This window comes from Oratosquilla oratoria, chromosome 11 (genome assembly GCF_046742065.1).
Source record: "Oratosquilla oratoria isolate Oo_2021 chromosome 11, ASM4674206v1, whole genome shotgun sequence".
NCBI classification, from domain to species: Eukaryota; Metazoa; Arthropoda; class Malacostraca; order Stomatopoda; family Squillidae; genus Oratosquilla; species Oratosquilla oratoria.
Window position 1 is genome coordinate 58,944,775 of NC_134787.1, and position 26,632 is coordinate 58,971,406.

Genomic DNA, 26,632 nt, shown 5'->3' on the forward strand with positions numbered 1-26,632 from the left:
CTTCCAATCCTATTTATCTGCAAAACCTCCCACAGTGCCTCCTTGTCCAGGATGTAGCAGATGCATCTGCTCCATCCTGGAATTTCCCTACACCACTCTCTCCAACCATTTGTCTTTACACTTGTCGATATGTATATATACATATATATATATATATACACACTGACCAAGGCCTTTTCCCCCTTACAAGGGAGGCAGCCAAAGTCAGACATAAATACACTCTATATGTATACATACTTATATGTATGCATGAGAAATCACATAAACTCGTGATTCTAAATATGCAGAAAAACCACCAAGGAAAAAGAAAAACTGATGACCAAGCGCTTTTGTCTACTCAAGACATCCTCAGGGTACCCTGAGGATGTCTGAATTGGCGAAAGCGCTTGGTCATCAGTTTTTCTTTTTCTTTGGTGGTTTTTCTGCATACTTATATGTATGTCTTTGCTTTTGATGCTTTAATGCATGGAAGGGAGTGAGTGGGAGATGGGGGATGAGAGAGTATGTGTGAATGACATTTTGATGCAGCCTGAAGGGCTTTCTCCCCATCTTCTCTTTTTCTGCATGAGAGGATGGAAAGTGGGGTTACTGATTAAATGAAGCAGCCTTGCTGTGGATGTGCTGTGTCTTTCTGCATTGCTTCAGAGCCAGGGCAGTGGGTTAGATGCAGGGGTGACCTGTCATCCAGGAGGAGCCAAGAAAATAGGGAAGGAGGGGTGGTGAATGGGAGTGGAGTGTGTTGGGATGGGGTGTGTGGGAGTGGATTTGTCTTTGACTACCTCCCTTGTAAGGAGGAAAAAGCCCTTAGTATATGTATGTACATACGTATATACATATATATATATATATATGTTGATGAAGGTGGAAAAAGAAGTCCATTGTAAGGAGTAAAAAGTACACCAATTAATAATACAAGACTAAATTTGCAGAACTTTAATAAAGGTGATAAAGGCTATAATCATCAATGAAGATAAATTCATATACAAGGGTTTTTGTAAACATCATTTATTCTTTTACATAAGCAAATGCTGAAAACCCTCTCATTACTTGGAGCTTTATACCACAAACAGTTAAGCAAATACAGCGCATGGGTAGTTTAATTCAATTTCACTATAATATATGTAAACTCTAATCCTTACTGGCGTGTTTTTCAAAATGTGTTGTGTAAAATTGAACATCAAAATGTTTGAGCTTGAAATCAAATACCTAACCCCTATACATCAGTCCCCATTCCAGAACTGATAGTATGGCAGTGTCAGTCCCTATTCTAGAAGAGGAATGAGCTTGCAACATATTTCCAGGCTCACATGTTGCTCCTTGTGTCTATATAGTAATTACCATATGGTGCTTCTCACACTGTTCTCGTGGCTACCTATCTCTCAGATCAGTCACATGCTTCATGCAATAATAGGGCATCTCACCATAAACAGATCAAATACTATACTGATGAAGAAAATTTGTGTCAGAGTGAACAGCATAAGAGGATGAGGCCTTTATTCTTGGCACAATAGTTTGGTCATTAGAGCTTTATCAATTACAGAGACAACAAACTTTGAGTATAAGCACTGTAGCCCTGTTGGGACAGAGGATGATAATTTTCCATACAAGCAGGGGGTCATGTATCCTCCTACAATAGTATCCTCCGTATGATCCCTTTAAGGTTTAAATTACTTACACCAAGAGTTTGTTCTATATGTATATGTACTTGATAAAGCTCTCAAGCAGACTATTGCACCATGAATAAAAGATTCATCCTTACATGATGTTTCTTATGACATGCTTGTTGCTAATGCCACTTTTATACTTGAAAAATAATATGTGAATGTCATGTCATAGCCTAATATAACAGTGTAGTTTAAAGATTTGTGGGACAGAAATGTTATAAGAATGCTAGGGTAAAGGATGCTGCAGTATCCCCTAAGATTTCCCGTTCAAATGTCAGGCTCACTCACTTCCTCATCTTTCTTCCTGCTCTCTATGCTTGCCTGATATGCCTCAAATATACTCCTATTACTTTACAACAAAGCATTACAGTGTGAAGTATTAGGACAACCTTAAAAAGAAAAGTACTTTCTCTCTCTCTCTCTCTCTATATATATATATATATATATATATATATATGTACATATACACACACAGATATAAATTTCTTTTATTTCACAAATCACCCCTTCATATAGTCTTCATTTTGCATCCATCCATAGATACCTGTATCAGAAGAAATAGCTATCTAGGGATGAGTGCAAAGATAAGACTATACGAAGGGGTGATTGTGCCTACAACAATGTATGAAGCAGAGACTTGGAATGTAAGGGAGGCAGAAAGGAGAAATTGAAACATGTTTGAGATAGAGTGTCTGAGAAGTATTGTAGGGATTATGAGGATAGATAGTAAAAAACCAGGAAATGAGGTGGAAACAAGGGGTGGGAAAGGGAACTGGCAATAGAGTTGCTCAAAGAATACCGAGATAGTTTGAGCTTATGGAAAGAATGGGTTAAGCAAAAATAGCAAAAATAATGTGGTAGTGCTGGAGGGGATGAACTTGAGGGGACGACAATGGGAGGGAAGAATGGGGCGAAGGAGGCCTTAGGTAATATGGGAGGTGGGAGATAGGTGTGAGCTGAGAATTGTTATGAATGGATGATAAATTGGTCAGGCCCAAAGGGATGTCTCCTTGTCTTCTCTATTTACTTTTGAGGGGATGAGGAGGGAGGATCACCATATGAATGAAGCAGTGGGGGTAAACTAGCTTCAGCTATTAAACCTTGCTGTGGAAGTGCTGCATTACTTATGACAAAGGCAATGGGTGGGTGGAAAGAAATGGTTCTTCATCCACAAAGATCTAAAAGATTTTTAAAAGGGGAACAAAAAGGTGTTGACTGATGTGGGCTGGGTGCCTGGCTTGGCTGTCTACCTCCCTTACATGGGGGAAGGAGCTTCTTGGTATATAGGTAAAGAAATACTATCATATAAAATTTATAAAGATAATCAATTTCTACCTAAAGCAGTCTTTCATAGTACGCCTGACATTAAATGGTGAAGTTTAACCTCCTCTGCTACAATAGTCTTCCAATCTTATTGAAATCATCTGGCATAAGCCATAATTAAATTCATATAGTTCATAAAACTGAGGAGTAATCCAGACAGTCCTATTAAGTGGTGAGCACAGCTAACTTCAATAACCACTGATCCATCAAATGAAAAGTTATTTTCAACGACACAAAACTTACACAAAAAATGTTAAAGCTAACATTCTGAATAAACAGACCTCAAGAGCTGATCACTAGACCTGGTCTACAGTCTTACCCACAGCCAATGCAGACCTCTCAGCACCCTCAGACAAGTCCAAAACATCCACTCTCAACTGAAATAACTTGACCCAGTAAACTAGTGAAAATATGCTTATGATAATACATGCTGTTCCTGACAAAAACAAGACTGTAATGTTGTAAACTGAATTGTAGTATTACACAATGCTCTTCAGCTGTTGCTGCATCAGCCAATCACATCTCATGTTTACAGTTAGCCAACAATTTGCCAGACTGTCTTAGAGACACACTCACAACAGACAGAAAACAAACATAATTTTTGAAGGGATGCTTCCATTTTTTTCTCTTTTTGTTTTTGCCACTAATCTAGTTTACCTAGGTATGTTTGGGTACTCTCAACAGCTTCTATGTAGTTGCTGCACTAGCATACTATCATTAACTCATCTGCATAGGTGAATGCTTTGGTATTATGCTCTAGATTTGGTGTGAGGTGAAGTAAATGGCTGGGTGAAATGAAGTGTTATGAGAGATAGGTAGTTGGGGATGAATGCAGAGAGGTTGTACAAAGAAGTGATTGTATTCATGCCACAGGAGAGGTAGAAAAGAAGATCCTGAATGTTTTTGAGATAATGTGTTTGAGAAATATAATAGGTGTTACAAGAAAAGATAGCGAGAAATAAGGAGGTGAGGCAGAAAGGGATGGGAAAAGAGATGTTTGATTGTATTTTCATATATATACCAAAGGCTTTTTCCCCCTTATAAGGAAGATAGCCAATTGTCTGATTGCACAAATAAAAAAAATGCCGTGATGGCTCAGTCTTGTGGAAGGAAGGAATGAGGAAAGACTAGTAAAAAAGTATGAAAAGCTGAAGCAGATGGAGTGAACTTGAGAGCAACAGTGAGAACAAAGTGGATGGATGAAGTGAAGGTGTCCTTGGATGGACAAAGAATGTCTGTTGAGCAGGAAATAGAGTGCAAAACATAGGAGTGAATAGTGGGGAATTGCAAATGGATGAAAAGATGACCTAACCTGACCTGAAGAGATGTTCTTATCTGCTCCATAAAGAATTTTGTGTGAATGAAGAGGGGGCTAAACTAGCTGTGGCTGTTGGGCCCTGATGTGGAAGTATTGTGCCTTCTTTCATTGCTTCCAACCTAAGCAGTGTGGTGGGAAATAGAGGTAACCTCTCATCCGAAATGTGTCAAGATGGGAGGGTCTTCAAGTAGGTTTTAATGTGTATGAAGTGGATGTGTGCTTTTACTCAGCCATTCCCTTTAAAAGATGGAAGGCACCTTTGGTAAAGAATTCCTTTTTGTCCAAATTCTGTGCCTGTTACAATGTTCAAATTCTTAATTTACCTTCACAGTGAGATCCTTTATGTATAGGATGAAGGTTATGGGAGTAACAAATGGTGTTCATATGTTATTATTATCTCTGTCTGTGAGTACTTTGGTTTTGAACTCCAGGTTTAGATTAGGGAGGTCATGTATGAATTGGCTAAACAGCTATAGTAATAGTATTATTCCTTAGGGAACCCCACTGCACATTTTTATTTATTATAGATAGATGATTGTTCTCAGATACCTTGCATTCCTAGCCAGTTAGTAAGTTTGCCAACCATTTCTCATCTGCTGGTCATCTCCTTATCTATGATCATATTTGATATCATATGTCCTGAAAGAATGTCAAAAGACTTGCTTAGGGCAACTGCCACTATTATTGTTCTGTCAGGTGGTACATTTTTGTTGAAGCCCTTCAGTGTTTCCTGGGTGAGGTTTGTAAGCAGTGAGCTGGTAGGATAACCTTTGAATCTATGCTGATTTGGCAAGGTATGTATGTATATTCTGATTCTTTCTGTGATCAACCTTTCCACTAGATTTTATGTGGTTGAGGGTAGAGAAATGGGTCTGTAAGAAACGACACTGCTTCTGACCCAGGGCAGTGGACAAGATGCAGGGATGACCCATCAACCAGGAGGTGCCAAGATAAGAGGGAGGGAAGAGGGTAGAGGGGAGTGGAGTATGTAGGGGATGGAATGGGTGGGAGTGGTTCCTATGCCTTTTTCTTTTGGCTACCTCCCGTGTAAGGGGAAAAAGAGCCTTTGGTATATGTATGTATAAGAAGCTGGATTCTCTGCTACTTTATTTGGTTTAAGGATGATTATATATGCTCTTCCAGACTGTTGGGATATCACTGTGTGACCTGGAGTGGTTCAAGATTTCTGTTGGGGTTTTTACTGCTATGGCCAGATGTTTTAGGTGATAGTTTTACTTATTGTCAAGACTCTTTTACTGGTGGTAGTTCCAGCTTGTGTAGTCCGTTTTCATGTTACTGACTAGCAGGAAGAGGAGGAAGAGTATGAGGAGATGGAGCATAAGGAAAGGGAGAAGATGATGGTGGGGAGAAAATAGTCAGGGTTGATAAGAGATCATAGGCCTGGTCTAGAGACTGAATGCACCTTGATGACAGAAGCAAGTGTCAATGAATTTTAAAGATGAACAACAGAGAGGTGATTTTCACATGCATTTCACACGATCACAGTAAGCAGCAACCCATACTTGGGCCCTCACTGGGTTACGTTATAACTGAAGCAATGCCAATTGTCAGCTCTCAAATGAAAAATGGTGGAACTATAATTTGATCCCTGTCCAGGAAGTGAATCATGCACCTCCAGGTTGAGGTTAGGGTGTTGATGGGGTTTGGAGAAATACATTAGGGGATGGTTTTTTCTAATGTTCATCTAGTGGGATCACCATGTGTGATTATTTTATTTCTTATTCTTATTGACATCCACACAATACATCACTGTGGCAAAGGGGTTAATTATAGTTGCTGGGTTCCTGTTCATCTTGGTAGTCCTAATCCCTTCCCTTCGAAGATGTCCCCTAGCCGAGTACAAATGCCTGGCATTAGATTAGTGAATTAAATCTGCTGTATTGGTGTCAATGGATATGGGTTAAAATGAAGACCAACAGGAATATAATTTCCAACAAAATTAGACTGGGTTTCTGGTTTTATGAAATGCAAGCATAAGTAATTCCATACGATAACATTCATATACTCGTTAACATTCTTCTTGATATGCGAGAGCTTTGAGACTACAAAGAGCTTCACAGGTTTCTTTGACTAGTGATGCTAATTGATGAGCCTCTGTAACTCCATTGGTAGCCTCCAACTGCTGAGCAACCCAGATAAGCTTTTGACTTAGGGCTTTTGTTGCAGCTTCAATGCCTTTATTTATCTCATCACTTTGTTGAGTATATCTGTAACAATCAGAAAAATAAATATATTTATTATCAAAGGAATATAGAATATTCATGTGAATCTGAAAATAAGAAAAATAATGTACTGTACAGTGCATTAATTAGTTTGAAAGTAAATCTGATTAAAATGGATTACATTTATCTAGAGCTGGATTCTTCAAGCATAACTCCATTTGCAGTTCTACTTGAATTTACACCAAACTAGGGTGGTTCATCAGCAAACCAAATCACTGAAATAAAAAGAATTACCTTTTATGACAAAACTGGACTGAACCATTAAAGATTCTGCAACCTCTGTCTTGAGATGTTTGCTTGAAGGAACACATAATTTTTTGCCTAATTTATGGAAAAGAAAAGTAGATTACAACTAGGTCTGATAATTTCTATGGCAGGTTTTTGAAACATGAAAAAAAAAAAAAAAAAAAAAATAATAATAATAATAATAATATATATATTTTTTTTTATATATTACATATACTCAAACATCCATCTAAAACACTTCAGCCCAAATGCAGCCTTCACTGATACTTTCAACCATTCATGAATGTACAATAAAATTCTAACAAGAAAAAGAACTCATATAATATTCACATTAAAACCAAACAAAGCACTTGAAAACCCAGCATACTATCGACCACTCTCACTATTATTCACCATATCCAAACTGATGGAAAGATCAGTAGTAGGAACATAAATAATCAACCTACCATTCTGAACCAACATGAATTTAAGGAACATTCCACCAGCACACTTCTCAAAAACATCACCTAATATATGTTGGAGAGATTCAACAAACAAGCACTACAAGAGAGAATGGTTATGGCACCAATAGACAAGAACAAGGCATTTGATAAGATACTATCATTAAAGATCATAGGGACAGATACCACAATGAAAAGAAATAACAAATAAACTTCTAAACAGACAGTGCAGAGTAGCCCAAAACAACCAAATTTCTTGGGCCAAAAAATTGTATAAGGGAGTTCTCCAAGGAGCAAGATTCTCACTTACGTTATTGAATTTTTTCGTGAGATTTCTCAAAACCAGATCTAGAACATAAAACGAAAACACTTACTTACACAAATGACCTTATGAAATAACCCATCACTGTGGCTACAAACATTGATGTTTATTTAGATGCACAAGGACAATGATTTAGATTCAAATAGTAAAATCAAACTGCCAAACCTTTCTAGTGAAATAGAACCCAAAAGTTCTAGGCCTTTCTTTTGATATTAATTTTATTTTCAGACCATACATCAAAGATCTGATATAGACAATCAGCAAGAAAATAAACATACTAAAACCCTATTTCTAAATAAGGGGTTTTCAACCTGGGGTATGTGTACCCCTGGGATTATACCAAAGATTTATCAGGGGGAATGCACTGAATGGATAAGCTTGGCAAATAAAGTTTACAAAGGATTACAAAGGCGGAGCATACCGACAGGAGACCTTTTGATCCATATCTAGGTCGGATGCGAAAAAAAATCATATTAATAATAAAATAATAAATAAAAACTGATAATGTAAATAACAAATAAAATACATAAATAAATGCATAAGTTTTTTATCATTATTTCCCTATATTGTTCTAATTTTAGTACATGTACTGCCAAAGCAGGTACAAGGAAGCTCGCTGGCCGAACGGATTAGAACATTTTTATTTGTGGTGAGGGTCAAGGGGATGGCAGTTCAAACCCTGCCATAAGCAAAGTTGAATCAAGGGCATAGTTCATTAAATTACATGCTACGAAGTCCTCTGTGAGGGGCACCGTCCTAGCTTTCCAATACGGGGAGTTTGTGACATTAAACCATATCATTATCATTCCGTATATTTTGTATGTTTGCATTTACTATACTGATTATAAGATATACTCCTTCACTTTACTACTTACAAATATATACAACATGTTATTTTGTATATTTTTTTCACTTATCACAAAAGGGAAGGGGTACACGTCTGATGCTATGAATGCTCAAAAGGGCATGTGGGGCGGAAAAAAAAGGTTGAACACCGTTTTATATACAGTACTCAACAAAAGTTTGGGCCAGGCAAATGTCAGACAATATATGGCAAGGTAAAATGGTTGAAGAAAATAGATCACAAGAAAACTAAAAGTAGCTTACGCTAATGTAGATGGTTTACTATCAGTCTGGTTGGAGATCAACGAGTTCTTGATGGTTTATGAAAAAACATTGACAGATAGGACACTGAATGTAATTACCAAGCATCTTATTTGTATGTTGCACATTACCTCTTTCTTGAAGGCTCTTCTATTCCATTGACTTGTTTATGCACCATATCTTTATGTCTTTGTTGTCCTCTGCCAAGTAAAGTGTTGAAAATGCCAACTCGAGGAGGTTCCTATTTAAAATGTTAAAATGTTAGTTCCTAATTATCTTCAATAATAGACTATAATACAAACAAACATACATCCCACATATATTAGTTTTCATGCTAAATTCACTTAATAAATCCCTAAAATTCTTAACCTATTGTGATAATTATTACAGCGGCTAATCAGTTATATGATAATGGTTTGGACTACAATACCTGAAAGTCATTGTGTGAATGTGATGATACTGTTATATTTCTAGAGTTGCCTTCACAACGTTCTTCACTCTTATCACGTGAAGACTGCCTATGCTCTATTTCAGCTACTGTTCTTCTAGCTGCTTCTTCACTTACAGCTAAAATGTAAGGAATACTTTTTTAACCTGAGTGATCTTGTCAAATAAGTGTGGACAGGAATCAGAATTTTTTTGTACAACTCTTCTCAAGTTAGTTAATAAACTCTAGGGAAGTGATGATGAACATTTTCCTTTTCCAGTCTATGAGGCACTCTGCAGTATTATGAAGCACATCATATTCAGCCATTCTCCACTCACTCGATCCCCTGCCTTCTCCCTTCCTTCCTCAACAGAGATTACCCTCTTCCCCCTTTCACTCCATTCATCCACCTCATCCTTGGTTGTCCCCTCAAGTTCACTCCATCCACCTCTGCCTTCCACACCTCTTTTGCTAATCTTTCTTCACTCTTTCTTTTCATGTGTCCAAACCATCACAATACTCTTTCACCAGCCCTATCTACCAGCTTCTTTTCCATCCCTGCTCTCCTCCTCACCTCTTTGTTTCTCACTATATCCAACCTTGTAACCCATTCATAGACATTTCATCTCAAACACATTTAAACTCCTTCAGAATGTAGCATCGAGAGTAATACCAGGATATGGCCCCCATTCAGCACTTCTAAGCTACAACAAGAGGCTGGATGACTGCACTGCAGACAATTGCCCATGATGTAACACTTCACCCCATACTATATAACACATCATGGAAGACTGCAATGTACACAATCATGCATACCAATAACAATACACACTCTATAAAGGATTTCAGGGGAAAACTCCATTCCAGCTGTGGTGTTCTTCAGGGAGACGGGACTGCTCGGTCAGACAACCTAGAGAACGACGACAAGATGCACCAAAATCACCTGTATCAGATACCTACATACAGAAACCAAAATCCTCCCAATAGAACATCACATGAAAATGAAAGGAACACAATTCTATGCGAAACCCTATACAAAACTGACCCTTCACACCACATCTCACAAATACCACCAACAGAAAGCAACAAAAAACTACACAAGCATTATTACACTCAGTTATCTACCACAACCCACCACATAAACCATGTAAAACATCCACACAGAAACACATTCACATCCAGATAACTAAACAAGCCCTTCAAGAAAGATTGCTAAACTCAGTACTCAAACAACCCTCAGATAATTCCCACAGAGAAAATCCTCCCACACCAAACTAGAATTACACTAACACACCTCTTCTCAGGACCCCAACTGTCAGTAAAACTATACCAGCACAGAACAGGCCTGGTCACAGGTTCAAACTGCCCCAGATGCAGACATAACACACAGAGCACCTCATACTACAATGCCCAAAACTAATAATCATCAGACAACACAATATTTCTTCCGTGACTTATGGTCCTGCCTGGGGGCTATTGTTGGTTTCTTGGAAGACATGGGTCTTCTCCAAGAGAGACCAGGTCAAGAGATTGATTTATTGATAGGAATCTGATAAAATCTTGCAGGGGAAGAGAAATAAAGCTCTCGAGTTAGTAAAACTAAAAAACATATCAATACCTGGGTTGTCCTTTCTAGTATCTGCATCAACTTCACAGCATCCAATGCAATATTTATTTTTTTGACGGTCTTCAAGAAGGACACACTGTAAAGGATGATTACATTAGTTACAATCTCATTGAAATACATATTTAGTATACAAAAAAAGCAATGCAGCATGAGACAGTACATCCACAGTAAATACTTCATTTAACCAGCAACCCCCCATTCTCCATCTTCTTATGTGATAGATAAGACTGGATGAAATCCCTTCTTGCTGCATCAAAATATCATCCACACACAACCACTCCCCACTCTCCCTCGTCCCCCACACCCTCCTTTCCTTGCTTGACTGATAGAAAAGAGAGAAGATGGGGAGAATATACCTTTGGGTTGCATCAAAGTATCATCCATACACAACCATTCTCTACTCACTCCTATCTTCTGCCCTCTCCCTTCCTTGCTAAACAGACATTCCCCTCTTGCTCAAAGCCCCTTTCACCACATCCATCCATCTCATCCTTGGTTGTCCCCTCAAGAAACATATGATCAGTACAAAGAAAAAGGTTGTATATGGATGATGTTGTGATTGGATGAGGTGGAATGGGTGGGGGGATGGGGGGTGAGGTAGTATGTGTGAGCAAAATTTGACGCCGCCCAAAGGGATTTCTCCCCATCCCCGTTTCTCCCCGTCCTCTCGGAAGAAAAGGTAAAAGGCACAGACGGACAGATGGTAATAGAAGAGGGGGTGGTAAGGGAAAGGTGGGCAGAATATTTTAGAAAGCTGTTGAGTATGGAGGGGAGGAAGGGATTAGTGGTAGCAGAGGAAGGTGCTAGGAAAATTATGGTGATGGGAAAAGAAAATGGATGAGAAATAAGAAAAGATGAGGTGTAAGTAGTTTTGAAAATTATGAGAGTAAGGCACCTGGGTTAGATGGGTGTCATGCGGAGTGTCTGAAGAAAGGAGGTACAGTAATAGTGGCGTGACTAGTGAGGTCGCTTAATATGTGTCTATGGGAGGGTAGAGTGCAGGAGGACTGAAGGAGTGACAGTACAGTTCTGTTTTACAAGGGAAAAGGGGACAAGTGTGAGTGTAGTAGTTTCACAGGGATCAGTTTGTTCAGTATAGTTGGGATGGCATATGGGAGGGTTTTAAATGAGAGGATTAGGAAAGGAAGAGTAATTGGTAAGGAACAGAATGGGTTTTGGAAAGTTAGGAGTTGTGTGGACCAGATTTTTGTGGTAAGGCAGATGTGTGAGAAAACTTTAGGAAAAGGTAAGGACATTTTTTGGGCCTTTATGGATTTGGAAAAGGTTTATGGCAGGGTAGACAGGCACTGTGGGAGGTATTGTAGATATATGGGATTGGGGGAAAGCTGTTAAGGGCAGTCAAGAGTTTTTATGAGAGTAGTAGATTCTGTGTTAGAATTGGAAATGAAGAGTGCAAGTAGTTTGAATTAAAGATGGGTCTGTGACAGGGATGTATCATGTCACCATGGCTGTTCAATGTATACATGGATGGGGTGGTGCAGGAGGTAAAGGTGAGGTTAATGAACACGGGACTAGAGTGAGAAACAAGGAGGGGAGGAGGAGAGCTGGAGTGGAAAAGGAGATGGGAGATTGGGCTGATTTAAGAGTATTGCTATGGTTTGGACACATGGGAAGACTGAGTGAAGAAAGATTAGTAAAAGAGGTGTAAAAGGCAGAGGTTGAGGGAGTGAATTTGAAGGAACGACTGAGGATGAGATGGATGGATAGGGTGAAAGAAGCATTGAGCACATGCATACCTCCAACAATTCCTTTACAGACACAACATGCATAGAGCACTTATCTGGAAACCAAAATAATACTTCATACCACATTACTCACATTCAATGATCACACCACAATCAGGCAGACAAATCTTGCCAAAAGATGGACTCATAAAAATTACACAACAGCATACCCTTCTCCAACAGTACAAAAGAAGCTAAATGGTCACTAATGTATAACAAAAAATAATCACAATCCAAACACAAATAAAATCATATACAATATCATAGATTTTGACATACCACCCTCCATGTCAACCCCTAAGGCTAACTCCTCAACTCCCTCTCAATGCACAAACAAATCACATATTGGCAGGTGAAATGAATGCACACCCAATGTGGCTACATACACAAACAGCAGACCAAAGAAAAAACAAAATACAGTAGAACCTAGGTTCTTCAATGTCTAAATTGAACAAATCAGTTCTTGACCAAAAATTTGAAAATCTTTTGCATCAGCAGTCAACTAAAATATTGGTTCTCGACCAACCTGATCAGAGAAAAATGGAAAATGGGGCAAAATTCAAAGTTTTGTGGAAAAACATCACCATGATAAAACTCTATCCAGTAAATTAGTAAACTTGTTTTGGTCCTCAGCCATATGGTTCTGAAACAGTTTTCTGAAACAGATTGTGGTCAAGAACAGATGTTCTACTCTACTAAAACAACTTCCCCTACCTAAATAAATCAAACTCCAGCAAACATCCCACTAGGTAACTTCACAAACAACAAGTAATATCCCCAGACATAACACTGTGCTCACTCTCTTTCCTGTTACATACAGCACAGGAAACCATCCATGATCTCCCCTCAGATCACTTTCCCATAAAGATCACCATAGGGTTAGAGTTTTAAACTTAAACATCAGAATAAAAAATAAATACAAGATATTATTAGAATACAAAGCAGAGTATTAGTTAATATCTCATTCCCTTAATTGGTAAACATGCATATGCTGATAAGAAAATGTATCTAGGATTGAGGAGAGGAACTTACATCACAGACTGGACATGCCGAAGCCAACATTTTGTAGCCCTTCAGGAGGTATTGTCCCATCAGTGCACTGATTTTGTTGTTCCTTTCCCGCCGTGCCTCAATGACTTTCAATTCTGCTTCGGAAGGAGGTGTCCAACTGTTGTCATCATTAGAAGCCATTGTTGGTTTTAAGTCTGTAAACATGAATTGGAAAATATAAATATATAAATAAATATACATACATATATATATATATATATATATATTTATATATATATATATATATATATACACACACATATATCTATATACTATCTGTATACCAAGAGCTTTTCCCCCTTATAAGGAAGATAGCCAAGTCAAAGGCATGTACCTACTCCTATCCATTCCACTCCCCTCCACCACCTTTTTTCTCCCTCTCATTTTAGCTCCTCATGGATGATGGGTCATTCCTGTATCCCACCCACTGCCCTGGGTCTGAAGCAATGCCACAAGACACAGTACATCCACAGCAAGGCTGCTTCACTTAATTTGTGACATATATACTGTATCTGTATTTACCTAGTTGTATTTTACGGGAAGGGGAGCTATGCTCGTGAGGTCCCGTCTTCATATCTCATTTTATCTAAACTATTTTTTAAATTCATGTATTGTTTTTGCACACACACCACTTTCTCATCTAACTTGTTCCAACTGTCTATTGCTCTGTGAGGAAAGCTGTTCTTTTTCAAATCTCTTCTATAGTTGTCTTTTTTTATTTTCTTTCCGTGTCCTCTTGTATTTCTGTCATCCCATTTTATCAGATTCTCTCTATCAGTAATTTCTATGCCTTTCATGATTCTGTAAATAGCTATCAAATCTCCTCTTCTCTTCTTTGCTCTAGTGTCTGTAGTTTTAAGTTTTTGTAGTCTCTCTTCATATGATAGGTTTGAGAGTGTTGGTGCCAGTTTAGTAATTGCTCTTTGTATTCTTTCAAGTTTTTTTATACATTTTTTTGTACTTGGTGACCATATCGTTGCTGCATATTCCAATCTTGGTCTTATCAGGGTGACTAGGATTTTCCTCACCATTTCTTCATCCAGGTATGTAAATGCCACTTAGATTGTTCTTATTAAATTATAAGTTTCTCCAAAAATCTTATTTATATGTTTCTCAGGTGACATATTATTCATAACAATGACTCCCAGGTCCCTCTCATTTTCTACTCTTTTTATTCCTTCTTCTCCCAAATTATATGATCCTGTTATTCTGTTTTTTCTTTTTCCAAATTCCATTATACTACACTTTTTTGTATTTAACTCCATCTCCCACTTCCTACTCCATTCTTGTACTTTATTTAGATCTCTCTGTAGTGATTCACAATCTTCTTCAGTTTTCACTCTTTTCAGTAATTTTGCATCATCTGCAAAGAAGCTCATATAGCTTTCAATTCCTTCATCCATATCATTAATATATATAGCAAACATTATTGGGGCCAGAACTGTTCCCTGCGGGACACCGCTTATTACTTCATTCCATTTTGAGTGCTGATCTCTTATCACTACTCGCATTTTTCTTTCTTGCAAAAAGTCTTCCATCCAATTTAGCAAATTTACCTTGTATTCCTCCTTCATATTCTAATTTCTTAAGCAACTTCTTATGTGGTACTTTGTCAAAAGCTTTTTTTAGGTCTAGAAATGCACAATCAGCCCATCCATCTCTTTCTTGTATTATATCTATTAGCCTTGAATAGAAACATATTAAATTGGTGACGCATGATCGTCCTTGTCTGAATCCAAATTGCCTTGGATTTAGTACGTTGTTTTTTTCCAAGTATTTTACCCATCTACTTTTGATAATTCTTTCACATATTTTTGCTATTGTACTTGTTAGAGAGACTGGTCTATAGTTGGTAGGTTCTTCTTTATTTCCTCCTTTATATATAGGTACTATATTTGCTTTTTCCAATCTTCTGGAACTTTTCCTTCTTTTTAAGGAACTGCTTTATTATGCTATGTATTTTGTCTGCCAGTTCATTCCTACATTCTTTCAGAATCCAGTTTGCTATTTCATCTGGCCCATGCGATTTTCTGACATCAAAATTACCCAAGTGTGTCAATATTTTCATTCTTCGTTACTTCTATTTCTTCCATAGGGGGGACTTTTTCCTTCCACTCAATCTCTTCAGGTTGTATATTTTCCCTTGTAAACACTGATTTAAAATGTTTGTTCATAATTTCTGCCATTTCCATTTCCTCAGTGTATTCAACTCCCTCCTGTCTTAATTTCTAAAAGTCTTTTTTGTTTTTAATTTTATTGTTTACAAATCTGTAGAATAGTTTTGGTTGATCTTTACACTTTTCTATAACATCTTTTTCATATTTTCTTTTTTCCTCTCTGCACTTTTGTACATATTCATTTCTATAACCAGTATATATTTCCATTTTTCAGGTCTTCTGTCTTTTTTCCATCTGGTCCAGGCTTTGTCTCTTTTGTCTTTTAACTCCCTACAACTTTTGTTGTACCAGCATTTTACATATTCTTTTTCTTGTTTTTGTCTTGGGACAGACTTTTCCACTCCTTCTTTGTAAATCTTTGTCAAAAATTTTCCATTTCTCTTCCACTGATGTTTCTTCTTTGTATATTTCTTCCCAGTTTTCTTGTTGGAAGAATTCTCTTATTTTATCAAAGTTTGTTTTTTCATAACATCATTCTTCCTTTTCTATATTGTTCATTTCTTTTCATATATTTTTCTTCATTAAGTTCCAGTTCAATCAATATGTGGTCACTTTTACCTAATTGGTGTTTTATATTCAATCTTGTCCACTATTCTAGGTTCAGATGTAATTATTAAGTCTAGCCTCGATGGTTCTTCTTCATTTCTATACCTAGTGTTCTCTTGTATCCATTGTGTCATTGAATGGTCAGTAATCATCTCAAGTAGAGCATTTCCCCATGAGTCATCACCACTCTTTACTGTCATTTCTTCCCAGCAGATTTCTTTGCAATTAAAGTCGCCCATCATAACTATTCTTCCTCCGTCTTCCATTATTTTAGTTAATGCTATCTTTGTGTCCTCCTAACATACTTTTATGTTCATTCTCCTCCCATGAGGCTGGTTTTCGGAGGCACATAGTTGATCACAAATTTTCTGCTCTTCTTATCTCGGTCTTCCACTTCTATCATAATCATCTCTACTGTATTCTTTCCATATATGACACCTTTCACGTTTTATATCCTTCTTTGTCAGGAACATAACTCCACCCCCTTGTTTTTTTCTCTCTGTTTCTAATCCAATAATTGTATGTATCATGTCCTACACTGTTGGGTGGTAGTGGGCCTTTTTAATTTTGTTTCTACAATTCCCATTATGTCCGGTTCTTTTTCTTTCAAATAATCATTCAGTTCATTCAATCTGTTATCAATCCATCTATATTTGTGTTAAGACACTCTTAGTTTTCTGCCACTTCCATTGTGTTCTCTGTTTCCCTTATGTTTTTCTTTAGTATGTCGAACTGCTTTATTTTCATGTTCACTACTCTCCAATAGAATCTCTCTTTCTCTGACTCCGTTCTTTCCTCGTTTTTTTTGCCTTAGCTTCAATTCTTTTCTGCTTTTCTGCCTCTCTTTCCTCCTTATTCATTTCTCTTTTTATCCATACCTTTTTATATTGATCATTTGTTGCTAGTTTCCCTGTCTTGGATAGAATTTTCTCTGCCGTTGTTTGTGACCTGAATTTAATCTTAATTGGTCTGGTCTTATCTGTACTATATTATCCTATTAAGAAATTTTACTCAATTTACTTTATAAATTTTCTGGTTCATCTTCCTGGACTAATTTTAATAAACTGCTTACCCTTTCATTTTCCTCCTTGATTCTTGCGGTTCTATCTGGGTTATGTTTCTCTTCCATTCCTAATATAATTATACATTTCTTTTTGTCAGCTAATTCTCTTACTATATTCTCCTTCTGTCTCATCACTTTAATAACTGAGTCTTCATTATGTTCTTTCAATTGCTGTTTGACTATGTCAGTGAATGAAACCTTATTCCCTTCTTGGAGTTATTCTCCAATTTTTAGCTTCTGTAGCTATTTTCTCACTGTTTTCATTACTATTCTTCTTCAATTTCTCATTCCTCCTCCTTTACATTTCCTAACTGTCTTTTTAGGTCCTCTACTTCTTCAGTTAAGTTTCTGTTAGCCTTCTCTAGTTGTTCCAATCTTTCAATTCTTTGGAGAATGGAGCCTACATTACCTAACTTACGTTCCAAGTCCTCGATCACCTTATCAACTCTCTCCTCTAGTCTTATCAGTCTGGGGGGGGTTGTGTCCCCCCCACCCTCTTTAAATCCCTGGAACATATTCTCGTCACTTTCTACTGTATTTCTCCTCTCTATACTTCTAATCTTTACATTTTTATTTGCCATTTCGTCATCCGGTGGTCGTTTCATGTTGACCTTCCGCCCGTCTGCCTGGGCCAAGTCCTCCACATCCTCATTACCTTCCATTTCCCCAGTAATCCCACCCCCACTCTCCTCTTTCCTTACTTTCCCCACTGCCTCACGAGCAATTCCCCCCCACCTGAAAATACAAAAAGGCACTTCACTTTGCGTTGGTATACTCAATATGCAATTTTATTCAGAGCGTTCGTCAAGCCGAACGTTCGTTGAAAGTGTGTGTGTGTGGGTGTGAGTATATATGTATATATATATAAATCAAATATATATATATAGAGTATATATGGACAGGAGATTTTCTCTTATACATACTTCATTGAAAGTGATGGCTAATTGTGCATTTATTATTCTTTTAATGTATTTTCCATATGTCTTACTATGGATTTGTGTTCCTTTGAAAGGAGGTTTATGACTTCACTGTAGGTGGTCATGTTTGCTATATCGCAATTTCGGGTTCAAGACCCTTCTTCAGTAGTTGTAAGGAATATTCTATCTGGTCAGGATAAGAATTATTCCAGTGTTATGTTTAATTATTTCACTATATATACTTAAATTTCTGTACTTATTTTTTAATGGGGGAGATCACCGGTCGCCTGGAAGAGGTTACCTGGTAACTCAGGCAGTGATGAAATGTCATGTACTAGGGGAAGCCTTCGGCTTCGTATTGTGAAGAAATGTCCTGTGCTTGGGATTGTGGCATTTTGTCTCTGCTTTGATTTGTGGGCTTATGTCTCATGCTTGGATTAGTGGCAATTTGTCTCATGCTTGGGAGGGCCCTAAGGTGCTTGTATATTTAGATTTGGGCTCAACTCTTTTAATGTATAGTGCTTCTAGGATTGGGAGGCATCTGTCATCTGTACATATTTCTAAAATCTCGGAGTTTTCTTCGAGGATGCGGCTTGTTAATGTTGTGCATGATTTTTAGGGGCTCCTGATGTCAGGTGGTAAGAAAGGTGACGTGATAACCTCATAGTCGTCATGCCAATATAGGTAGAGGATAGGGCTTCACAGTTCCCTCATGTACAAGTAAACCTATAGATGACATGTGATTTTTTGAAGTTCCTTTCCCTCTTGGTGGAGGCTGTTTTTAAGAAGGAAGTGGCTGGTCTTCCTTGTTATATAATAGATCACTAAGTTGATTATTTTCTCAGGATTAGTTGGTTTGATATTCCTCTTTATAATATGTTTCACTATACGCTCATCTTTTTTATAGACTGACGAGACAATAGATCTATAATAGATGTTATTTTTTCTGCATTTTGATTATTTCTATTATCTTTATACCAGCCATCCATTATTTTCTTTGGTGTTTAATCTCTTTCTCATTGACGCCATTATTGATTAGTGCTTAGGTGGACTGTTCGATTTCATTATGTACTTGTTTCCATGTGCTACAGTGGGTGAGTGCTCTTCAGATGTAGGCACCAGTCATAGAGTCCTTGTATCTCTGAAGGCACTCACTAGAACCATCAAGGCAATGTCCAGGGTTTGTGGGTTTGGTGTAAACTTCTGTGTTAAAAGAAAATTCAGTTTGTTTCATTAGGATATCAAGGAAGGGCAAAGCTCCGTCAACACTATCTTCCTTAGTGAAGCTGAGATCAGAGGTCTCTTGTAGTAGGAGTCGTAGTTTTTCAGCTTCACTAGTGTTTTTGGTCTTTATGAAAATGTTGTCAATGTAATGACAGTAAATGTCTGGTTTCTCTGTTTTTCTGAATACTTCTTTTTCTATGCTGCCCATGAAGAAGTTTGCCATTAAAACTCCAAGGGAGAATTCCATTGCCACTCCGTTGATTTGACAGTACAGTACTTATTTCCATGGGGGCAAATGAACGGGACCTCTTCAGTGCAGCATTCAAGCAGACCGTGTAGTGTAGATTCTGGGATATCTAGTTTAGGTGTGGTGTTGTCGTGGTATACTCGGTTGATGATGTAATTGATTGTACGGTTTACTGAAATATTTATATATAACCCTTCCACATACACACCATATGAGGAAAGACTAAAAACACTGGTTGTGTACAATGGAATCTTCATAATTTGTTGTATAGTGTGGGGTGAACTGTTGCATCATGGACAATATCTGCGATGCGGTCATCCAGCCTCTTCTGGTAGCCTAGAAGTGCAGGATGATGGCCACATCACAGTCTGGCTAGGTGGACTCTGTCTTTATGGTGGAAAGAGGATTCAGAGGGATGGATATTAGAGGGTCTGGCATGCAGCAATGTGCTGTCTTTCAGTTTGTTGATGGAGCAATAAGATTATGGATATGTTTCCAGAGACTGGTGTAGGTGATAGTGGGGGAAGAGAAAAAAGTATGTGTGGGGTATGGGTATTTGGGTGTTGTTTTGATGTTCCTTGGCATGTATGAGTGTTCTGCTATGTAATGTAAAGGGTGGGTTGTGTTTGTGGAGGCTGTGGCAAGTGTCTGTGTGCCTCTTATGTCAAGGTGATCCTAGACTTAGAGGACTTTTGTTTCATTGTGTAGACGGTCTGTGGTTGTATCTATACAGCCTGTAATTGTCTTTAGGTACTTGACAGCTTTGTTTTGTATGGTCTAAAGGGTGTTGAGGTGGATCTCTGAGATTAGGGACCCATGCGGGGCTATCATAATTCATCACAGAGCATATGCATTATTTGTATATTGTAATATTCGTTTCATTGTTTTGTCCAAATGTTGTACCTGTAATTGTTATCTGTGCATTGAGTCTAGATGTGCATTTAGCCTTATATGTGTGAATGACATGTATGTATTGTATATTACACCAAGAATCTTTGTGTGTGTGAGTATTACCTAGTTGTATCTTACAGGAAGAGGAGCTACTCCCATAGTGTCCTGTCTCTGTATCTCGCCATATCTAATTTGCTCTTAAATTCTTGTATTGTTTTTGCACACACTATTGTTTCATCTAGTATGTTCCATACATCCACCACTCTGTGGGGAAAGCTGTTTTTTCAGGTCTCTTCTATAACTGTCCTTTTTGAGTTTCTTTCCATGTCCTCTTGTGTTTCTCTTATCCCAATTTAGTAAGTCATCTCTATCAAGGACTTCCACACCTCTCATAATTCTGTAGATGGTCAACAAGTCACCTCTTTCTCTTCTTTGTTCCAGAGTCGGTAGTTCTAGTTTTGACAATCTTTCTTCATATGACATTTTTTAGTGTTGGGGCCATCTTTGTAGTTGCTCTCTGGATTCTCTCAATTTTCCTTATATTCTTTTTAGTACTTGGTGATCATAGTGTTGCTGCATACTCCAATTTAGGTCTTATCACTGTGACTAGTATTTTCTTTATCATTTCTTCATCCAAGTAAGTAAAAGCCACTTTTTTTTATCTTAGTAAGTTATAGGTTCTGCCAACAATTTTGTTTTTATGTTTGTCAGAGGACATGTCTTTTGTGATGATCACTCCCAGGTCCTTTTCAGATCCCACTTTCATTACTTACTTTTTACCAATTTTATATCGTCTTGATATCCTTTTTTTTTTTTTTTTTTTTTACTTTTTCCAAATTCCATTATGCTACATTTCTGTTGAAGTCCACTTCCTACTTCTGACTCCATTCCAAACCCTGTTCAGATCTTTCTGTAGTGAGTCACAGTCCCTTTCAGTACTCACTTTCTCTAACAATTTTGCATCATCTGCAAAGTAGCTCATGTAACATTCCACACCCTTGTCCCTGTCATTCACATAGCAAACATTATTGGAGCCAATACTGATCCTTGTGGAACTCCACTAATTACCTCTTTCCAAGTAGAACTCTTATCTCTGAGCACTACTCTCATTTTCTTCCATGCAAAAAGTCCTCCATCCATTTCAGCAGTTTACCTTGTATCCCTCCTTTGGTTTCCAGTTTTCTTAATACTTTTTAGTGAGGGACTTTATCAAAAGTTTTGTGTAGATCTAGAAACACAATCAGGCCATCCATCCCTTTCTTGTGTTATGTCTAGTAGTCTTGAGTAAAATCAGATCAAATTTGTGGTACATGATCTTCCCTGTCTAAATCCAAATTGTCTTGGATATAGGATCTTGTTCTCCAGATATTTTATCCATCTACTTTTTATAACTTTTTCGCAAATTTTAGCTACCATAGTTGTAAGGGAAACCAGTCTATAATTTCTTGGGCCTACCTTATTTCCTCCTTTATAAATTGGTACGATGTCAGCATTTTTCCAGTCTTCTGGTATTTTTCCTTCTTTGAGTGAGCAACATATTATGTTATATATTTTGTCTATTAGTTCTTCTTTACATTCTCTTAATATCCAATTTGCTATTCCATCCAGGCCGTGCGGTTTCCTGACATCTATGTTCATTATTTGATCCACTGTTTCTTTCCGTGTTACTCTTATTTCCTTCAAGGGTGCAGATTTCACTTCTCTCCCTTTATCCAAATGTTGCATTTTTTTCTCTAGTGAAAACCAACTTGAAGTGTTTGCTCATGACTTCAGCCATTTCTGTATCTTCTGTGTATTCCATATTCCCTTGGCATAGTTTCACTATTTCCTGTTTATTTTTTAGTTTACCATTTACATATCTATAGAATAGTTTTGGCTGATCCTTACATTTTTCTATTGTCTTTTTCATAGTTTCTTTTATCTTCCCTGTTCCATATTCGTTCCTTTGATTAATATATATTTGCCACTTTCTAGGTTTTTTGTCTTTTCTCCATCTTTTCCAAGCTTTATCTCTTCTGTCTTTTGCTTCACTGCACCTTCTATTAAACCAGCATTTAATATAAACCTTTTCCTGTTTTTGTTTTGGGACATATTTATCCACTCCTTCTTTGTAGATTTTTGTAAGAATCATCCATTTTTCTTCCTTGTAGAATTTTTCCCATTTCACTTTAAGAAAAAATTTCCTAAGTTTCTCAAAGTCCGTTTTACTATATATCAGTCTTCCCTTTCTATGTTTCTCACCATTTAGATCAAATAGTGAGGGAACCAACATGTGCCAAAAACATTCTAGATTTAACTTTCATGAAAAACAGTGAGCTAGTTCCTATATAGTATGACTATCTCAAGAACCATCATCTCTGACCACAACTTAATTGAAGTGAAAATTAACCTACCCAAAATAAGTGCCATAAAATTAGAACCAAATGGGTTTGAAGTAAAAGATTTCAAGAACTTAAACTTTTTTAGTGAGAAAGTAGACTGGAACATGATTAACGGAAAGCTAATGGAAGTACACAGATCTGTCTTGAGCTGCCAAGACTTGATTGATGACATGTTAAAAAAAATTGTGTCCATATGCACTGATATATGTGAAAAGTATGTACCAAAAAGAAAATATAATATTTGTAGGTGAGATACTTCAGCACAGAATTTTTTTAATGAGAATGAGAACAAAACTAATACAGAGACTCGTAGTAAAAATGGAGCACTAGCAACAAAGTAATCATAGAGGAAAAATGAGAGAACAAAAATTAAGACTAATATGAAAAAGAGACTATGAAGAAATCAAAGTGGTAAATGCCATAAAAAAGGACCCCTCCCAAGTACTTTCATACATATGCCTGCAAGAAAGTGAAGACCAGAGCAAAGATTGGCCCTTTTGAAGACAGAAATGGGATAACACAAAGGAAGAACAAACAATGGCAGGCCTACTGGCCCTAACGTGGCTGTTTGTGTTTACTATACTAAGCTACAGTTAAGAAAACAGGGCAACTAGGGGATATAAGATGAACTAACACTACTGCTACCACTATCCTATCCAATTATATTAAATACTAGGCTGTCAGACCTTTTATTGCAAGGGATAATATTTTATTCATCTAGGTGATTTTTAAATGTTGTTACTGTGTTACTTTCAACGACAGTGGAAGGTAACGAATTCCACACATTAACAATCCGGTTAAAGAAGAAATGCTTACTTTCACTCGAAGAAAATCTTTTACAAATTACTATCAATGGCTTGTGCATTACACCTGAAGACATCTGCCAGGCTTTAGATGAAATAAAATTGAACTCCTCTGCTGGTCTAGATCACATCTCAACAATATTACTAAAAAACTGCAAAAAGGCACTAGTTAGCAATACCGATTAGCAAATTATGGAGGAAATCAACAGAACTATGAAAAATCACCCCAATCTTTAACCTCTTCAATACAAGTCAAATATTTGTGTGCACATTAGCTGCCTGATGTATGATGATGCATCACAATACACGCATTATAAAATATAGAGCTATAGCTGTTATACTTACTCTCTTTCACCCAGAATGTTAGTGACCACAGAAAATGTGATCAAGCCAGTTCGCAGAATAAAATAAATATAATCAGGAAGGTGATGCTGGCATCCTCATATACTCACACCTCATGATGCCTATATAGGCATAATTGTATTCAAGGGGTTAAGGGTGGCTCACAAGGTTAGTGTCAAATCACAGGCCCATTTGGCTCACTTCCCACATCATCAAAGAGTTCAAGAGGGTTGTCAGAAAGTTGCTGGTGAAATTTCTGGAGACCACTGACCAGTTAAATTGAAGGCAACACGGGTTCTGAAAGGGGAGGTCATGCCTCTCACAACTCCTAGGCCACCACACAAACATACTGAATGATATAAGCAAAGGGAGAAATGTTGACAGTCTATCTAGACTTTGCAAAAGCATTTGATAGAGTGGATCACAAAGTACTCCTACACAAACAAAAAAACACAGGAATCACTGATAGAACAGAGATCTGGATAAGTGAATTCTTAAGTAATAGAGAACAAACAGATGTTGTCGAAGGTGCAAGGTCAAGAAAATCATCACTGATCAGTGGAGTACCTCAAGGTTCAATGCTAGAACCACTTATGTTCCTGATAATGATAAATGATACTGACCTAAAGGTAACTTTGTCCTAAGTCTCATCATTCGCTGATGACACCAGATTTTCAAGATCAGTCAAGACAAGGGCGGCTCCAGTGAAATTACAAAGTGACCTGAAGACAATATGTAACTGGGCAAGTGAAGTAATAAGATAGAGCACTAATGAACACCTGAATGAATACAACTACACAGTGGGTGAAGACAAACTAGAAGAAAAGGAAATGCTCAGGGACCTTGGAGTTATGGTCAATAATAACTGCAGCTTTGAGGCACACAAACCTCACTGCCAAGGTGGCAAGAAAAATGAGTGCTTAGATCCTTTGCACATTCAGAACCAGAGAATCAGAACACCTAACCCTCCTGTGGAAGACCCATGTAACTAGTATAAAAACGGAGTATAATTGTCAGCTGTGGTCTCCCCACAAAGTAAAGGAGATACATGAATTGGAGCAGGCACAGAGGATCTTTACAAGGAAGCTAGACAGGTTGTATTACTTACAATGATCTCAGGAATGATATAGCATCATCTACACCTGGAAAATCCTTGAAGGTATTATACCAAACCCATCACAAAATGAAGGGGAGGGCATCAATGGCCAACATTACCCCAGGTTTGGTAGAACCTGCTGTAGGTCATTAATAAATGGCCCTAAGAGGATCAGGACAATCCAGGCAGAGAGCTTCAATAGTACTGGCCCTGGGCTTTTCAACTGTCTCCCGAGGGACATCTGAGACCTGTCAGGTATCAACACAGAAGTTTTCAAGATGAAACTCGACAAGTTCTTGTTGAACATATCAGAGGAGTCTCCAGTCTCACATGGCCCAACTTTGAGGGGAACTGCATCCAAAAGCATTGTTCACCAGCTCCTATATAAGAAAAACGGGCAAAGATGTGGGAACAGCGTGTTCTGAGACTGGCCATGATGGATCCATCACAAGTAATGGAAGTCTAATAAATTGGTCTAGTCTAACCTAACTTAATGTCCTATCTGACCTATGGGGTATGAATTTAGTATCCCTAGAGGTCATTAATGTCATTGTTACTGTATGGGGTAACAGATGACACAAGCATGGTGTCTCAAAGGTTGTGTCACAGCTCTGTTTGGTAGTGTATTGCAAGGTTTTTCGTTACTGATTTCCACCAAGAAAAACAGATATTATGTTGATGTACTTTAATTTACCAGGGAGGATTGGGTGGGGAGTGGAGTGGGTGGCGATGAATTGGGTGGGAGTGGAATTATTTATTGTGCAATCCTCACAATTTTAATATAGTGATTTTTAAACTGAGTATTCAATTGAAAAATAAATTATATATAAACTAATAAGTGGATAAATAAATATATTATGAATAAATCGTACATCGCAACTGTCAGTAAAAATCAATTAAACAAGTTCTAACTCAAGATTTCTAATCATTCTCAGAAATATCATAATATGTGCGCTGTTTTGTACAATTGTTGGATAGAGCGTAATCCCATGCTGAGTGTCACACACAACAATACTAAACTTTCCAATTAATCGAGCTTATTACTTACTGAAGAAATGTAACTAGAATATCTAGCAGGTGTCGTCACTTTTTATTCTTGTTTACAAAGTGTAAATGTAATTCTTCGGCATATGACAGCGTTCTCATAGGGCATTACAAACAATCAGGGATAATGTTTCTATAAACATTAAATTTGTGACAATGATTATATTAAAGATAATACCTATATTTTTTTTAAGACTAGTTGTTTGTATACTCGTATGCAGTAATGGAAATACAATATATAGTTACATTTTAGAATAAGCATTGTAATCATATGAGATTGTTCTAATATAAAATCTAGAACGCATGGCATATATATTCTTGCAAGTAATGATATAAGAAGCAAGTTATTCAAATAATTACTTAGAGATTTATTTATTTTCCTGCGAGTTGAT

General features: G+C 37.4%; 1 protein-coding gene across 2 annotated transcripts; it reads right to left on the minus strand.

Moving 5' to 3' along the window:
- Positions 1–2,080: 2,080 nt before the first annotated feature.
- Positions 2,081–26,395, minus strand: LOC143029855 (protein ZNRD2-like). 2 transcript variants are annotated; one of them, XM_076192964.1, is made up of 7 exons: positions 26,245–26,395; positions 13,492–13,664; positions 10,706–10,790; positions 9,091–9,227; positions 8,792–8,901; positions 6,783–6,869; positions 2,081–6,533 (listed from the first exon to the last, which is right to left on the minus strand). In XM_076192964.1, exons 2-7 carry the CDS (start codon positions 13,648–13,650, stop codon positions 6,335–6,337), a joined length of 777 nt encoding a protein of 258 aa, XP_076049079.1. In that variant the 5' UTR covers positions 13,651–13,664; positions 26,245–26,395; the 3' UTR covers positions 2,081–6,334. The 2 variants fall into 2 exon arrangements, with proteins under 2 accessions (XP_076049079.1, XP_076049080.1); XM_076192965.1 differs by lacking the exon at positions 6,783–6,869.
- Between the last annotated feature and the right edge of the window lie 237 nt (positions 26,396–26,632).

Bases quoted from the DNA above. Each gene is read 5' to 3' on its own strand.
- LOC143029855 (XM_076192964.1), bottom strand. From the start codon at position 13,650: ATGGCTTCTAATGATGACAACAGTTGGACACCTCCTTCCGAAGCAGAA. The intron at 10,791-13,491 runs GTAAGTTCCTCT...CATCCTTTACAG, and splicing joins CGGCATGTCCAGTCTGTGAT to TGTGTCCTTCTTGAAGACCG. The intron at 8,902-9,090 runs GTATTGTAGTCC...CATTTTAAATAG, and splicing joins ATTCACACAATGACTTTCAG to GAACCTCCTCGAGTTGGCAT.